This window comes from Topomyia yanbarensis, chromosome 3 (genome assembly GCF_030247195.1).
Source record: "Topomyia yanbarensis strain Yona2022 chromosome 3, ASM3024719v1, whole genome shotgun sequence".
NCBI lineage: Eukaryota > Metazoa > Arthropoda > Insecta > Diptera > Culicidae > Topomyia > Topomyia yanbarensis.
In genome coordinates this window covers 11,929,660-11,947,047 of record NC_080672.1, presented here as the reverse complement: position 1 = coordinate 11,947,047, position 17,388 = coordinate 11,929,660, and the positions used below count along the sequence as shown (strand labels likewise).

At 47.1% G+C, this 17,388-nt stretch overlaps 3 protein-coding genes across 4 annotated transcripts; 1 reads left to right on the top strand and 2 right to left on the bottom strand.

Moving 5' to 3' along the window:
- The first annotated feature begins 279 nt into the window (after positions 1–279).
- On the top strand, positions 280–1,898 carry LOC131690589 (uncharacterized). The gene is made up of 4 exons (XM_058976485.1): positions 280–465; positions 691–819; positions 879–1,404; positions 1,460–1,898. The coding sequence occupies exons 1-4, from the start codon at positions 452–454 to the stop codon at positions 1,823–1,825; spliced, it is 1,035 nt and encodes a 344-aa protein (XP_058832468.1). The 5' UTR covers positions 280–451; the 3' UTR covers positions 1,826–1,898.
- Positions 1,867–4,084, bottom strand: LOC131690587 (GATOR complex protein NPRL3). Of its 2 annotated transcripts, none has more exons than XM_058976483.1 (3): positions 3,731–4,084; positions 2,495–3,665; positions 1,867–2,434 (listed from the first exon to the last, which is right to left on the bottom strand). In XM_058976483.1, exons 1-3 carry the CDS (start codon positions 3,924–3,926, stop codon positions 1,927–1,929), a joined length of 1,875 nt encoding a protein of 624 aa, XP_058832466.1. In that variant the 5' UTR covers positions 3,927–4,084; the 3' UTR covers positions 1,867–1,926. The 2 variants fall into 2 exon arrangements, with proteins under 2 accessions (XP_058832466.1, XP_058832467.1); XM_058976484.1 differs by having other exon boundaries at positions 1,867–2,425.
- Positions 4,085–5,683: 1,599 nt separating this feature from the next.
- Positions 5,684–16,823, bottom strand: LOC131693731 (uncharacterized protein K02A2.6-like). Its single transcript, XM_058981834.1, has 5 exons — positions 16,567–16,823; positions 14,910–16,515; positions 8,001–8,183; positions 7,182–7,882; positions 5,684–7,136 (listed from the first exon to the last, which is right to left on the bottom strand). Exons 1-5 carry the CDS (start codon positions 16,821–16,823, stop codon positions 5,684–5,686), a joined length of 4,200 nt encoding a protein of 1,399 aa, XP_058837817.1.
- Positions 16,824–17,388: the final 565 nt, after the last annotated feature.

Sequence of the window (17,388 nt, the reverse complement as noted above, 5' to 3'; positions counted from 1 at the left end):
TAAGTATTTCAATATTTTTGTGTTTTTATGTTTCTGTATTTTTACATTTTTGAATTTTCGTATTTTTGCATTGCTGGATTGTTTTTTGTATTTTGTAGGGTAAACGCTACTATAGATTTCTATCTGAACTGCTTCAAAAAATATTTATATTTGAATTCAATGCGGAATTGTTTTGAAAATCAACATACATTTTTCTGCGTTTATTTTTCAATTCGATATAGATGTCACTTAGGACCTTTTGAAGAAGTACTCCTGATCAGTATCGCAGTTGGAATTTTTTCCAACTCGTACGGAATTTATTGGTGCGCTTATTGTTGCTGTCAAAAATTAATAATAATCAGATTCAGTCAGTTGGCGGTCATCGGTGAAGTGGTAGATCACACGGTGATTTTGTTCGATTACTTGTTATAAAGACCAAGCGTGCAAAACATATCCATCTTCTACCAGAACGATGATTGAATTAAGGTAAATGAAACCTGTTTGGCTGTGTTTCATAACACAATTCCCTATAGGATATACCTATGTAGTACATAGGAGTTGCGAGTTCTTTTTTGGTTGATCCGAGTATTACCAAAAGCTGATAAGTACTTGCTAATTTTTTTCTCTTTTAAAGCAAATAGACAGAATTATAACGCGATAGCATCGAAAGGTCAAACTGATAATCTATGTTGTGCGCATTTTTCCTCTTAGAGATGGTCTTTTGTTGGGATGCGGAAATCCACTCCTGGACATCTCGGCGATTGTAGACGAAAGGTTTCTTGCCAAATATGGAATGTTACCAAACAATGCTATCTTGGCTGAGGAGAAGCACATGCCAATGTAAGTTGCTTTAGAATTCCGGCACGTGTGTATGCTATCACATTTGTTTTTTGTTGTAGATACAAAGAACTTATCGAGATGTTCAACGCAGAGTTTATCGCTGGTGGTAGTGTACAAAATTCTCTCCGTGTAGCGCAGTGGATTTTACAGCGACCGAAAGTGGCCGTATTTTTCGGTTGCGTAGGTAGGGACCGCTATTCTGAAATTCTATCGGAAAAAGCCACCAACGATGGAGTGAATGTACAGTACCAGTTCAGCCAAGATACTCCAACGGGAACGTGCGCTGTGCTAGTAACCGGAACTCAACGAAGCCTTTGCGCGAATCTGGCAGCTGCTAATAACTTTACAGTTGAGCATCTGAAAACACCGGAAAGTGAGCAGTTCTTGAAAAACGCCAAATATTTTTATATCTCTGGTTTCTTTCTAACGGTTAGCATCGAAAGTATTCTTACCGTAGCGAAACATGCCTTGTCGGAAAACAGGCCGTTCATGATGAATCTTAGTGCACCGTTTATCCCGCAATTCTTCAAGGATAATCTTGACCAAGCGCTTCCCTATATTGATATTCTTTTCGGGAATGAAACGGTAAGTTCACGAAAAAATTGAGTAATCGTTATAATTAACGTCGTATTTCTTTTAGGAAGCACTTGCATTCGCTGAATATCACAAGCTAGATACTGAAGATCTGAAAGAAATTGGGCTTAAAATTGCGGCAATGCCGAAGCTAAATGCAGCCCGAACCCGTACCGTCATCATTACTCAAGGTAGTGATCCCGTGCTGCTGATCGATAATGGTGCTGTCACCGAGTTTCCCGTGGTAAAACTTGCAAGAGAGCAAATTGTCGATACAAACGGTGCAGGGGATGCCTTTGTCGGTGGTTTTCTAGCTCAATTGGTTCTCGAAAAAAGTTTCGAAACCTGTATCAAGTGTGGTATATGGACCGCACGTGAAATCATTCAAAGATCTGGCTGTACATTCGAAGGTTTACCTGACTTTAAGGATTAGGATTTGTTCTTTCCTGCTAGTTTCACATTATTGCAGCATCGTTATAATCAATAAAATTTTATTGTTATACTCACACTTGTTTGGATGCTATACAGTGCTGGCTATTGTTTTGGTACCGTATACAAACTGGCGATAGCCGGATCTTCAGTTTCGTAAATAATAAGAACACCTCGAAATTTGTCTACCAGTTGAAGCAACTGTGAACGTCTTAGGTTTTCGAAATACATTATCTCTTCCAGATGGTGCTCCCCTTTAAAGTATCCGGCCTGCCACAAACGTACCATTAGGGCAAGATCTTCTGGATTGGACGCAGCAGGAATGTTTAATATAGCTTTCCGATCGCACTCGTCAAAAACCGAAAGCAGCCGTTTAATTTTATCCTCGTCTTCCATCGAAGCTATGCTCTCGTCGTTGTCAGTGCTGGAGGCGGTTTGACCAACACTCGAATGACTAATGTTGGACCTGTGGCTGGCAGATGAGGGTCGAGTGTTCGAAGTAGTCGATGCTAGCGTTAGACTATCCGGATACAGATCTTCCGAGAGGGAATGTTTTCTGTTCATGGGCACTGCTAGAGGTTGACTAGAAGCATTCGCGAGAGAACTGCAAGACCTGGATGTAAAACATATCAAAGCAAAACGAAACTCGAATTCTTGTACTGCAAATACTCACGCGTTAATTTTTTCATTCATCACTTGTTGATGTTCTTGCTCAACCCCCGTATCTCGCGCTTCTTCCGAATGATCCTCCTTCAATGCAGAATGGAACTCTTCTTCGTCGTACGAAGCAATGAACTGGACGTAGGTGTGCAGTTGCATCAGCAAATGATGCTGTAGCATCCACAGAACCATCTGAGCCAACCGGCCTTGTCTAGCTGGATGCTGTAACGGCGTGGTCAGGTGCCCTATCGATGTTGGCAGTGAGAAGTCACTGATCACTTCAAAAAGTGACATGCCAGGAAATTTGGTCGAGAATTTATCTGACAAATTAGAGTGGATGTTCAACTGGGCATCTGGTGCTATCACATACACATTAGTTTCGCATAATGGATAGATTATTGTAGCCTTCGCCCAGTATACAAGATGACCCACCAGTTGATAAACATGATCGATCAACAGATCGGCGTCAGATGCCATGTTTTGAAGACTTTTCAGTGGATTGTAAGCTTCAATAAGCTGAAGAAGCATACGTGCTCCGGAAGGAGGCACACAGTCCAGAAGCTCGGATGGATCAACCAGTAGAAGCATGCCGTGGTAAGGTTTCAACGCGTGCAAACACTTATCAATAGCTTCTGGCTCAACAATGACTCCTTTTTTGTGGAACTGGTGTGCTTTCTGAGGCAGACAAAAGCTTAACGTGACCGATTGATTCATTGTAACATTTAACAACCCCGTCGTGCACAAATCCTGGTATATTGTCTTGATGAACTGTGCCAAACTACTATCCCGCAAAATCGTATCGAATAAATTTACGTTACCGCTGGTTGCGTTGTCATGTTCTTGAGCAGCTGCTGCTACCTCATCTATACATGCTACCATCATCTTCATCTCGTTTGATAGGTACCCTGCCCGGCGTTCTTCGTACAGTAGCGCAACTCCAATTCGTTTGCTTAACTCATAGTAGCATTTAACAATTGAGTAACTTGCTTGTGCGTGCAGAGCGAATACAATATTTATTCGGAAGAAGGCAGAATTCTTCTGGTCCTCGCTTTCAATCTTTACCAGTGTCGGATGTGACACGAAACGTACATCGTTCACCTTCAGTTCAAACTTTTGATTGCACAGCTCCGATTTTACCGCAAATAGCGTGGCTAGTACGTCATCCGAGATTCCATACAACTGATCTGATTAGAAAGAAATGTGTTTAGATTTAATCACTGATATCTCTTCAAATACTTCATAATCCTACCAAAGCAGATATGGGATACTGCTGGTGGAGCATTCTGTAGAATGTCGTCTCCGTTTTGTACGATGGAGTAGGGTGTCTTCCGAGAAGGAATCACACTGGTCTGATGTTGGGGAACGTTATACGGATAGCGGAACAGCAACCGGTCACCTTTGCTGTCCGATTTAACCATAATGATGCTGAGTGGGTTTACCTCCATTGAAGCTTTTTGCACAAAACACTATTGCGTCTAGATTAATAACTTGCGAGAACTTTTTGATCCCCTCTATACGGCCACAAATCTCTTATCAGCCGATAAACTTGGATCAGCTGTTATTTATATTTTCTTCGCATCTGCTGACATCGAATATCGTACACGCTAAATGCTGCAATGGCAAATAGTATTAATAATTAGTTTAGTATAGTGCTTTTCAACTAAGATTTTTACAGCACGCGCAATTATGAATCCCGCCAACTTTTCTGTGACTGCAGTGCTGTCCAAGTGGCAGGAATAGAACTAAGCAATGGTGAGAATTTTCAAAATTTCGTTTCGTGCACTAAAAATTTTCCAGTATTTTGTAATATTATGGATGGTCTACACATCTAAAACTGTACCACAAATGGGCAGAAAAATCGATTACGATTTATTGATAGTCTTATATGTTTTAATCCAATTCATAGAGAAAAATAATACGAATTTTCGTAGTACAAATTTTGTTATTGATTTCTATTCTTTTCGAGCGAATGACCAATACGGTTGGAGCCTTTGATAAAATAACAAACAAAAATATAACGGATTATAGAAATTCGCGCTTAAGAAATTATGGGCCACGATACGGCACGGCTCGACCTTTAGATGTCTATTATACAACGAATATATTCGACATTGGACATGTTGATGAGCGACAAAAACAGTATACTATGAAACAACCCACTGAGACGTCCAAAAAATTGTTTCAAAATCGTTGAACACGAGTCCAACGATGGACGTTTGCTGAACGATTATTTGGACGTCGTCCAAATTGCTCCAACGAACGTCCCTTCATTGGACGATTTTGAAACCAACCGTTCTTAGAGGGAACTCCCGAACACCCTGTTGGCAGTCAAAATAGGTTTGTTCCAGTACCATGAGAAACTGGATAAGTACTCTGCCGAAAATCGTTCCTGTACTCTCGTCTTTTCTTTTTTCTTCTTCTGGTAGCAAACCGGAGTAAAAAAGGAGCAAGTATTTTTTGCTTCTTTTTACTCCGGAGTGACTTCCGTGTACTGGAACAAACCTAATGTGAGTCCAAGCTCAGCCCCCTGTCAAGGATGACATCTCTGTACAACCAGCATCACTGTCATGAAAATCAAAACAATTTTGGATCGAATCATTAAAAGCTGTATTTCGTTACTAAATTGCCGATTTTCTGAATGATAATACAGTCGTGATTCGCTGGTCGAAATCTAATGCCAAATTTACTTTGACAATCAATTTGACAATTAGAGATGTGAATAGATGCCACGGGAGGATCCAGAAAAAAATTTCTGGTAAGTAATAACCTCATTTAACTAAATTAATTTTTGATGGCCGAATCTGGTTTGGAATGAATTGCAGTTTAAAACGAATTAAAATTGAAAGAATTTCTCAACAACTTAAAAAATTTCGGGAGGGGTCCGGACCCCCAGGACCCTCCACCTGGATCCGCCACTGATAGAAGCAATTACACTATACTAACTGTTGTGGGCCGAGGTCGGAGGTGACCGATAGAGAAGATTACACGACCCACACGTTAAAACATATACTTTATTAAAATATTACGCGGACGAAACAGAGTGGTAAAAATACGCGTGTTACTTATAGTATGGTATATCACTTTCTGATTCCTGACCGGATGCTGTTCGGTGCGTCAACTGAGTGACAGGCGGGCTGCCACCAGTAAGCCCAGCAATTTCTGTTGAGTTGTAGGGATGTCCACGTCTCCAACATCTCCCCTCCTAATACAGCTGATAGGGGTCGAACCATTGCGGAGCTCTTCGGACACGCGAAGAGCGGCGAGGTACCTGAACAGCTGAATCGGCTTCATTTGCAGATTGAAATTCTGATGTCGAACTTGGCGATGTTGAAGATGAAGAAGACGATACTGATAACTGTGACGATGACTCCGATGATAAGGTAGGCCTTCTCACCAGAGTATTTGGTGTTGACGATGGTCTCAAACTAGAGCAGCTTGTAAGAGGTGCTACTGGTGTTGAGTGTGCTAATGGATCCGTTGTACGACGAACCGGAAGATTCCAAGCATCAAGTAGAATGTTGAGTGGAAGTTTCGTACTATCTGTCGATGTCGATACGTTGAGATCCTCCGATATAGCGCGATCTCGAAGCTGGTTAACATGGGAGCGAACAAGCCTTCTATTGTCGAGCTGAACGTTGTACATTACACGACCTATACATTCCAGTACTGTTCCTGGAGCCCAGTGCCATTGATTTTTAACGAAGACTTTTGCGTATACCGGATCTTTAGCTTTGCACTCACGCTTCAAGGGTCGGCTCTCGCTAGGCTGTTCAAACTGCACAGAATCTGGTGGAGGACGGAGTAGATCCAAACTGGTACGGATCGGACGACCGAACATGACTTCTGCTGGCGATTTTCCATCCGGAGAAGAAAAACAAGGTGTGCTCCGGTAAGTCAGCAAAAATGTACTGAGTGCTTCACGCATTGTCGCTCTCCCCTCCTTAATCTTCTTTATTGACCGTTTGAATGTATCCACAAACCGCTCAGCTTGACCGTTCGATTGTGGGTGAAACGGCGCAGTTGTGAGATGCTCGATACCGTTATCCGTACAGTAGGATTGAAATTCTGCACTGGTGAACTGTGAGCCGTTGTCGCTCACTAGTGTCTCTGGCATTCCCAAGCGTGCGAACAGTTCTCTGATGATTTTGATTGTAGCGGCTGTAGTGATGCTGCGGGTCTGCACAATCTCAGGCCACTTCGAAAAAGAATCCACGACGACCAAGTAGTATTCCCCGTCGATCGGTCCAGCATAGTCAAGATGTACACGCTGCCACGGTTTTGTTGATTTAGGCCAAGACAAAGGCGCTGACTTCGGTGGTGTTTTCGCAGCCATCGCACATTGATGGCAGGATTTAACATAATCAACAATGTCGTTATCGAGAGTTGGCCAATAAACATAAGACCTGGCAATCGCCTTCATTCGCTGGATTCCAGGGTGGCCACGATGAAGCTGCTGAAGACTGCGCTTGCGATGGGGCGAAGGAATAACAAGTCTATCGCCAAATAGTATGCAACCTTGTACCGTGGTAAGTGACTCACGTCGTGCATAAAACCGCTTGAGCTCTGCATCAGTAACGGTCTTAGGCCAACCGTCAATCAGGTATCGATAAACTGCTTTGGTGATAGGATCGGACTGTGTAGACTGTTGTACGATTCTAAAACTCAGAGGGAGAACGGTTAGTGTATCTTGTGTAACTGACCTTAAGTCATTCTCCAAAGAGACCGAAGCAATCACGTAATCTTCCTCAGGTCTGACGTGCTGGTTGATCAGACGGGAAAGTATGTCAGCATTGTCGAATTTCGCTGTCGGGACGTACTCGATGGTGAACTCATAAAGCAATAGCGTAAGAGCCCAACGTTGTAACCGGTTCGATGTGTAAACAGGAATTCCTTTCTTCGAACCGAAAATCCTCAGCAGCGGTTCGTGATCAGTCTGAAGATGAAAGCGACGACCAAACAACATTTTGTGAAATTTAGTCACTGCGAAAATTATTGCAAGTCCTTCACGATCGGGCTGACTATAGTTTTTCTCTGCTGCTGTGAGTGCTCTGGAGGCATGCTGTACCACCTTGAGAGTACCGTCCGGAAACTTGTGTGATAATGTTGCACCGACACCAACAGACGACGCATCTGCCGACACAACTATATCAAGCGAAGGGTTGTAGTGAGTCAACAGTAGATCGGATTTCAACACCTCTTTAAATTTGTTAAATGCCGCCTGGCATTTTTCCGTCCACTCAAATTTTGCATCCGCCTTGAGCAGCTCATCAAGAGGATACCGAAGGGTGCGCATACTAGGAACAAACTTGCCGTAGTAATTTATTGCTCCTAATCCTCCTTTCGTTGATGGCTTGAACCTTTGATGGATCCGGGCGAAGTCCGTTGCGGTCAAGCAGATGACCTACATATTTAATTTGCGGCTGAGCGAATATGCACTTTTCTACACGAATGGTAAAACCAAAATCGCTGATCCTTTGAAACACTGCATGAAGGTTCGCCCAGTGATTTTCAGGATTTACACCACCAACTACGACGTCATCTAAATAACCACACGTATGAGGGAGGCCTGCCAGCATAGTATCGATAAGTTGCTGGAATGCTCCCGGTGCTGCTTTGACTCCCGGTGTCAGACGGTTGTACCGGTAAAGTCCCCGATGGGTGTTGATGGTTAACAATTCACGGCTGCTTTCGTCCACTTCTACCTGCAGAAATGCATCCGACAGATCAAGTCGGCTAAACACTGTGCAATTAACTCCGCTAGCGAATGACGGATCTCAATAGTAGCACGTCTGTAATAACATACGTACATGGAACTATTGAGAACCAGAGCTACAGGTCCAAAGCCCTGGTAAAGGAGGATGGTTGTGATGATCCGGGCCGAGATCACCACGTAAAGCAAGGTAGGGCATACCCCAATTCCAAGGCGTGAAGCGACCCGTGCCGAGGGATGAGTGATCGAGGGGGTGAAAAAGATGCTCGATCGTTAACGGAGCCTGTGGGGTACCTGGGCAACCCCCACAGTAAGCGTCCCTTACCACGCTAATGCGGAGCTCTGGCGTGGCGGACATATATTTCTCGCGCTACTCGTGGGACTATACATGGAGGTAAATAAAAATAAAAACAAACAGACGGAGGTGCCAAACCCCTTCGCAAGAGGTGGTTTGGCGAGGTCTCCCCCCCGTGGGGAGAGTAGTGGAGCGATGAGTGCTGCATCCGAAAGCACCAGTGACCCCCCAGCAGCGGTAGGCAATATCCCTACCAATGCATCGGAGGGGCCAATAGCTGCGATGCGCAAAGTAGCGAAGCAACTCGATTCTATAATCGACTTCGCTAGCGCAAAGCAGAACATAGCCAAGGAGTTGAAGTTGAGCCTCTTGGAGCTCCGGAAAGCTGTTCGTGTCGCAAGACAGGAACAGCAGGCCTATGTTGAGAGGGTGGAATGTCGGGAGAGGCCCGACAGAGAAACCCAGACAGTGGCCTCCAATAGGGAGGAAAGAGAGAAGGTCGATAGAGGTTCACAGACAGTGGCCTTTACCTTCTACGGAGCAGCCACGTCGATCGGAGCGGCGACCGAGTTCCCCTCGAAGGGAAGGGGAAAGGGCAATCGCAAGACGGCATCGAATGCGAAGCGCCCTAGGAAGTCGCCAGGCGAGGGTGCCAAAACCGACACCACTCGGCGTGCAACCGTCAAGGTCAAACGCCGCCTGGGTGAGGTAAGCGAGGGCGAGAGTGACCTCGCTGTGGAGAGCGATGGTACCAGCAACCCGGCACGACCGGGGCAGGGGGGCTCAAACCCCTGGACGCTGGTTACCAAGAAGAAGCCGGCACCGAAACCGGAGGTACCGCGGCCTGCGAGGAAGGCCAAGGACAGAGGCGAAGCCTTGTGGTTAAAAACCGACAAGGACAAATACGCCGATGTCCTTAAATCGATGAAGGCGGCCGAAAGCCTCTCGGCCCTTGGGCAGGATGTGCGTAGCGTAAGACGCACCAACACGGGAGAGATGCTCCTGGTGCTGAAGCGAGGTGCACAATCAAGTGCAATATATAAGGCCTTGGCTCAAGAGGTCCTTGGCGAGGGCGCCCAAATCAGGTCGCTAGGTGCGGAATCAACTCTCCAGTGCAAGCACTTGGACGAGTTCACGACCGCAGAAGACGTCGTCGCAGCCGTCAAGGAGCAATGCGGCGTCACAATCGAGCGGGCCTCTGTGCGATTGAGGGACGGACTAGGGTTGTGGTACCGGTAATACCGGTACCGAAAATCCCGGGAATACCGACCCATTTTTGGTACCGTAATACCGGTACTGAACAATAGCCAGTACCGGTATTTTCGGTACCATACAATTTTTTTTATGACAAATATGTTAACTCTGCAGGGGGATCTGTTTCAAAATATTGGTCTGTAAGATAACGTTTAATTATATTAATTTTCGTTCTAGATAAATCGTTGAGATATCATCTTTGTGTGGGAATGAGGTGGGGCCATCATCATAATCATTCTATAAGTTAAAGTTTTATTAGCGACATTCTGATTGGTTTCCATTATTCACTTATCTATAAAAGAACGAACAGCGATTTAGTAGCTAACAGTTTTAAACTTGGTGAACTGCTTCAAATGGGGCGATTTTTTAATTATTGGTGATCTGAAAATTCAGCAAAACTCCAAAGTTTACAGGAAAGCAAGGAGCCTTGATATGCATTAGAGAATAGTAGGCAAACGACATAAAGGTCGAAACCAATTTTGAGAAAAGCAAGAAAGGAAATGCGATTAACCTGCTCGGATTCACTGCCATTCTCGCTTTGTTTTACTGTTGTTAATATGGTTTCATTCTGTTCAAGTCGACGAAAGTCGCACCACTTAGCATTTATTGATTTCAAAGTGGCCTAGATTTCGAAATAAAAGAAGGTGCCCTATACGAAAAATATCTTCTGTGAAATGAGTATTGTCATTCCGAAGCAATTAAAAACAATAAGCATGTTTTTTGATCAGCGCAAATCAATCATCTGAGAATAAGATCATCAGTTTAAGCATTCATTTGCAGTTTGAAGCTTTTTTCGAATTTTTTAAAGAAATATTCGAGTACCGGTACTTTACCGGTACTACCGGTACTGAGGGCTTCAGTACCGTAGTATCGGTTCTCGCCAAAAAGGGTCGGTACTGCGAACCCTAGGACGGACCCTCTGGCACCCAAGTAGCCTACCTCAGGCTACTGAATGCGGATGCCAAAAAGGTAACCGAGAAAGGGAAGCTGAAGATCGGCTGGTCGGTATGCCCTATTAGTATACCCCAGCCGCCTTCAGTGGACAGGTGCTATCGGTGCCTAGAATCCGGCCATAAAGCTTATGAATGCAAAGGCTTAGACAGGAGTAAGCTATGTCGTCGATGCGGCGAGGAGGGGCATAAAGAGCGGGGGTGCACTAAGGCATATAAGTGCCTTATCTGCACCTCTAAGAAGCAAGCCCATAAACATGCTATGGGCGGACCTTCGTGTCCCTTCGGCGAGTTAAATAAGAAGAAGCCGTGAGAGTCACACAGCTAAATCTTAACCATTGTGCAGCAGCCCAACAGCTGCTGTGGCAGTCGGTCTCGGAGTCGAGGACAGATGTCGCCCTCTTATCAGACCCGTACAGCATCCCTGCCGGCAACGGCAATTGGGTGTCGGACGGGTCTGGAATGGTGGCAATCTGTACAACGGGAAGGTTCCCGGTTCAAGAGGTAATACACCCCTCCGCCGAGGGTGTGGCGATTGCCAAGATCAATGGTGTGTTCTATTGCAGCTGCTACGCCCCACCAAGGTGGCCAATAGAACAGTTCTACCAGATGATCGACAGGCTCTCGTCGGACCTCGTGGGCCGGAAACCGGTAGTAATAGCGGGAGACTTCAACGCTTGGGCAGTGGAGTGGGGCAGCCGCTGTACAAATAGCAGGGGTCAAGCGCTAATGGAAGCGTTTGCGAAACTCGATACTGTGCTAGCGAATGATGGCTCCGCTAGTACATTCCGTAGAAACGGAGTGGAGGCGTGGATTGATTTGACCTTTGCCAGCCCGAGTCTGGCTCCAGGCATGGAATGGAGGGTAGACGAAGGCTACACCCATAGTGATCATTTAGCAATCCGCTTTAAGATCAACTATGGTGTGCAGCATCCGAGGGCGGGAGATCCCTGTCAGGTAAGCGGGTGGAAGTCCAATCACTTCGACAGCGAAGCTTTCACCGCGGCCCTGGGACTGGAGGCCAACACCGACAGTCTAAGCGGGGATGCGCTGGTAGCTGTTCTATCACGCGCGTGCGACGCCACTATGCCGAGAAAAACACTGCCAAGAAACGGTAGATGCCCGGTATACTGGTGGAGTGCCGAGATTGCAGCTCTACGGTCAGCCTGCCTCAGAGCTAGACGTAGGATGCAAAGAGCTCGCACCGAGGATGCAAGAGAGAACCGCCGTGAAGTGTTTCGAGCTGCGAAATTAGCCCTTAACAAGGCTATTAAAAGCAGCAAGAGAGCGTGTTTCGACAACCTGTGTGAGAGTGCCAACGCGAATCCGTGGGGTGACGCCTACCGGATTGTGATGGCCAAGACCAAAGGGGGCTCCTCACCCCCAGAACGGTCTCCGGACCGGTTGGCAACGATTATCGAAGTACTCTTCCCGTCTCGAGCCACAAGCCCCTGGCCACCTGCACTACGAGACAGTGCGGGCACGGTCGAAATGGTGGCTCCAGTGACGAACGAAGAACTACTCGCAGTGGCTAAATCCCTAGCAATGAACAAAGCTCCAGGGCCGGATGGAGTCCCGAACAACGCTCTCAAGGCAGCGATCATAGCGAACCCGAACATGTTCAGGCTAGCTATGCAGAGATGCCTTGACGAGTGCCGTTTCCCCGATAGATGGAAAAGGCAGAAACTGGTGCTGTTGCCGAAGCCCGGGAAGCCGCCAGGCGACCCATCGGCGTACAGACCAATCTGCCTGATAGACACGACTGGCAAACTGCTTGAGAGGATCATCCTCAACAGGCTCACCCCGTACGCGGAAGGTACGGACGGTCTGTCAAGCAACCAGTTTGGCTTTCGGAAGGGTAAGTCCACAGTGGACGCTCTCAACTCAGTGATAAATACTGCCGAGATAGCGATCCAACGAAAAAGGCGAGGTATTCGATACTGTGCGTTAGTGACACTTGACGTGAAGAATGCATTCAACAGCGCAAGCTGGGATGCCATCGCGCTCTCGTTACACCGGCTTAGCCTACCGGTGGGTCTGTACCGGATCCTGGAAAGTTACTTCCAAAACCGCGTACTGCTATACGAGACCGATGCCGGTCAGAAAAGGGTTCCGATTACCGCCGGAGTCCCGCAGGGCTCGATCCTAGGCCCGGTGCTATGGAACCTCATGTATGACGGGGTTCTGAGACTGAAGTTCCCTCCTGGGGTCAAGATCGTCGGCTTTGCCGACGACGTAACCTTGGAGGTCTACGGGGAGTCAATTCCTGAGGTAGAACTAACCGCAGAACACGCGATTAGCACGGTGGAGGAATGGATGAGCGCGAGAGGCCTGGAGCTCGCTCATCATAAGACGGAGGTAGTTATCGTCAACAACCGCAAGTCGGCACAACATGCAGTTATCCATGTGGGAGAAGTCGCGATCACTTCACAGCGAAGTCTGAAGTCTCTCGGAGTCATTATAGACGACAAGCTGACCTTCGGCAGCCATGTCGACTATACGTGCAAGAGAGCGTCGACTGCTGTTGCGGCACTATCGAGAATGATGTCCAACAGCTCAAAGGTGTGCGCCAGTAGACGTAGGTTACTGGCAGGCGTTGCCGTATCTATCCTCAGGTACGGCGGCCCGTCATGGTCAAGAGCACTGAGGGTAACCAGTTACCTACAGAAACTGGAGAGCACCTACCGCGTGATGTGCCTCAGAGTGATATCTGCCTACCGCACGGTATCACACGATGCATCCTGCGTGATAGCGAGCATGATGCCAGTCGGGCTGGTCATTCGGGAAGATGAGGAGTGCTTTGAGCTACGTGGAAATAGGGGAGCCCGCGAGCGCACCAGGGTGACCTCGGTCGCCAGATGGCAGCGTGAGTGGGACAACTCCTCGAAAGGTAGGTGGACCCACCGGCTGATACCTAGCATATCGAGCTGGGTGGGAAGACCCCATGGGGAAGTTCACTTCCACCTGACACAATTCCTGTCAGGCCATGGCTGTTTCCGTCAGTACCTCCACAGGTTCGGACACGCGGAGGTCCCAGTCTGCCCGGACTGCCCAGGTGTAGACGAAACTGCCGAACACATACTGTTCGTATGTCATCGGTTCGACGTCGAAAGAAGAGCAATGCTTGACGTCTGTGGCTGGGACACAACCCCGGATACCCTTATTCAGCGGATGTGTCAAACGGTGGATAAGTGGAACGCAGTCTCGGCTGCTACCATCCAGATTGCCAGTAGGCTACAGGTAATCTGGCGAACCGAGCAACAGACGGCGGGCACGGCTAACTAGTGATTGGTTAGCTGGAGCGAAAAAGGCCAAGCGCAAAATAAGAGAGTGAATGGTCTGTTCATGCCGAGGTAGGTTGGCGCAGCGAATGGCAACCGCGTAAGGGGTAAACCCAGCCACCCCGAAGCAAGACAGAAGAGTGAGTGTATAGGCGTATAAGTGGACTGCCTCATGCCAAGACGGGAGGGTCGTAGCGTAGTATGTTGGAACTAAGCTATCGATGCCTCATGGCGTGGCAGAGGAGTGAAAGGGTGAGCATCCAAGTCAGTCTCACATTGCATGTTAAGGGTGAGCATAAAAGTCAGCCTCACAGGTTGGTAGAGGCTAGCACAAAAGTCAGCCTAGCAAGGAATGAAAAAGGTGAGCACAAAAGTCAGCCTCGCATGGTATGTCAGAAGTGGGGCCTAAGAAAAATGTCCCACATGGGATGCCGGAGGGAGTGACAAAGGTACAATAGAGTGGCACGATTGAGAGTGAATCAGGTGATAGGGTGAGCACCCAAGTCAGCCTCACATGGATGGGTAGGGCGAGCACAAAAGTAAGCCTAGCAAGGAATGAGTAAGGTGAGCACACAAGTCAGCCTCGCATGGAACGTAAAAGGTGAGCACAAAAGTCAGCCTCATGTGGGAGTGTTTGAGAGTGAATCAAAGTGTGATTGAGAGAGCACCCAAGTAAGCCTCATACAGGATGTATGATCGCGTGAGTGAGAGTGAATGAGTACATTGAGTACAGCCATCCCCCCAGAAGTAATACCGAGAGGTAGTTCCTGGGAGGAATGATGGCGGAGCCCAATGGAGTTTAGTCGGTATTAATGGCTGGTCACCATTCGAGTCCGACACGCCCCCAGTGCACCCCGTGTGGTAGATTGGACCCTACCGTTAGCACGTGTACTGGGCTAGGACATAAAGGTCTTCTCCATTGTAAAAAAAAAAAGCACTGTGCAATTAGCCAATTTGTTGAAAATTTCTTCCGGTAGCGGCAACGGATATTGATGCGGTTGCAGGGCATTGTTGAGACCGGTGGAATAGTCACCGCAGATACGAATAGATCCGTTCGTTTTTCGGACGACGACGATGGGAGCTGCCCAATCCGAAAAGTCTACCGGTGTGATGATTTTTGCTCGTTCCAGTCGGTCGAGTTCGTTATCCACACTGCTATGTACCGCATAAGCCACTGGACGCTTTGCACGAAAAACTGGAGTTGCACCTGGTATCAGTTCCAATTTCACTTTTGTTTTCGTACACAACCCCAGCTCGTTCCTAAACACCCTCGGGTATGCTGATTTGAGTGACTGCAAAGTGACAGAAGGAACAGTGACGTTGTTGCAGTACGTGCTAATGGGCAGTGACCAAAGATCGAATGCATCCATCAAATCGATGCCAAGAAGGTAAAGTGGTTTTTCAACAACGTAAAACTGACAGGTATGTTGTTTGTCATTGAACGAAATGTCACAACTGAAATTAAACAAAAACTGCAAGCGGTCGCCTGACGCTGTGGCGGCTTGTTCGTTTGCCGGTACTGTGGGTGGTTTACCTATTTTCTCCCACAAACGTTTCGAAATGATGCTTATGTCAGATCCCGTGTCCAACTGCAGACGCACATTCACACCGTTCAACATCACTGTAACAAAACGGCGCCTTTTATCGACGGTATTAATCACAAGACTTACGCTTTTTGTAGCATACGATCCCGGGTGCTTTTTGTTTCGACTCGCTTTGGATGTTCGCTTGGCAGTGGAACAATAAACCTCACGGTGTCCGACAATACCACAATCTTTGCATTTGTGGCTCCTATGAGTACAGTCTCGAACGAAATGCATTCCTCCACAGAACCAGCAGGGCGTTGAGGGAATGTTTTTGTCGGGTCCGGCTGTCTCCATTGGCGGTTTCTGTTGATGCTTTGAAAATTGTTTTCGCTTGATGAAATTTACCGATGACGGTGATGCTGATGACTCGATCATTGCCGTGTCCCGCTTTAGGCACAACAATCGCTGACAGTCTTCCGAAAGATGATCGAGAGTAATGTTATCGCGTTCCTCAATTTTCGACAGTAGCCGCGGTCGTATTTCGCTGTCTCCTTCCGACTTTAGACCGCAAACAAACATAAGACATTTGAACTGCTCCTCGGTAAGTTTGCTTAGCTCGAATTCAACGCAGGTCTTGTTGATTCGACAAGCATATGTGACGTAATCGTCGGTCGGTTGTTTGGTAACCTGCAAACACCGATACCGTTTACTGATGACGGACTCTGCAGCGCCGAAAAGGATTTTTAGCTTTTCAACTGTATCAGTAAATTTGTAGTCCTTCGGCAATTTCGGCAGGATGTAACTCACATATCTTTCGTGCTCAGATGATCCGAGTTTTCGCATGAGCAAGAGGACTTTCGCTTCATCGTCCAGCCGTGCAGCATCTTGCTCGAACAAATCGTCGTATCTGCCGTACCATGCAGCGAAGGTTATGTTTCCATCCGGATCGTAGCGAAACTCTTTGATATTGTTTGCTAGTGAATCGAGAATCATTTCAGGGTTTGGAGGGACCTGAATACTGATTGATGAGATCACACTCCGGAAGAAATCTTGCTGCTGCTGCATCAACTGTTGTTGCTGCTGCTGCATGAATACCTGTTGCTGCTGCATTAGCTGCTGAAAGAGCTGATGGGATGCTTCGGCGGACGACGAACTGGTACTTGAAGATTGCTGCGCTGATGGTGGACCGTTGAAAAATGGAGCCGAGTGCCGCTGATGACTTTGCTGCATTCCCGGGTGTTGTGGGTTTACTCCTGGCGGTAGTGGACCGCCTGGCAAGCCGTTTCCCGGCTGATGCTGCTCCGGATTGATGTTAGATTCCGCCATGCTTTCCGTTTACACGTGGGTGATAAATATTGGCTTTCGATCGCCAATTTTACTAAATTCTCGTCGCCACTGGTGTGGTTCGTGTTCGGAGGTGACCGATAGAGAAGATTACACGACCCACACGTTAAAACATATACTTTATTAAAATATTACGCGGACGAAACAGAGTGGTAAAAATACGCGTGTTACTTATAGTATGGTATATCACTTTCTGATTCCTGACCGGATGCTGTTCGGTGCGTCAACTGAGTGACAGGCGGGCTGCCACCAGTGAGCCCAGCAATTCCTGTTGAGTTGTAGGGATGTCCACGTCTCCAACAGTAACGTCTCCTTTGGATAGTTTTTGACATCTGTCAGTAGGTCTAGGGTGACCATATCAGACGAGTAAAAAAAACAGGGCAGTCGAAAGAGTACTGCTTCCCCCCGTTACAATCGATCGCAGTTAAAAAGTTCTGGGGTCTGGCAGGCAGAGCTTCAACAATAAAAAAAGTTCTGGGAATCTGGGAGGTAGATCTCTGTCAGAAAGTCTGTCATCGGAATTCTATCACCAAAAACTTTTTCGGAT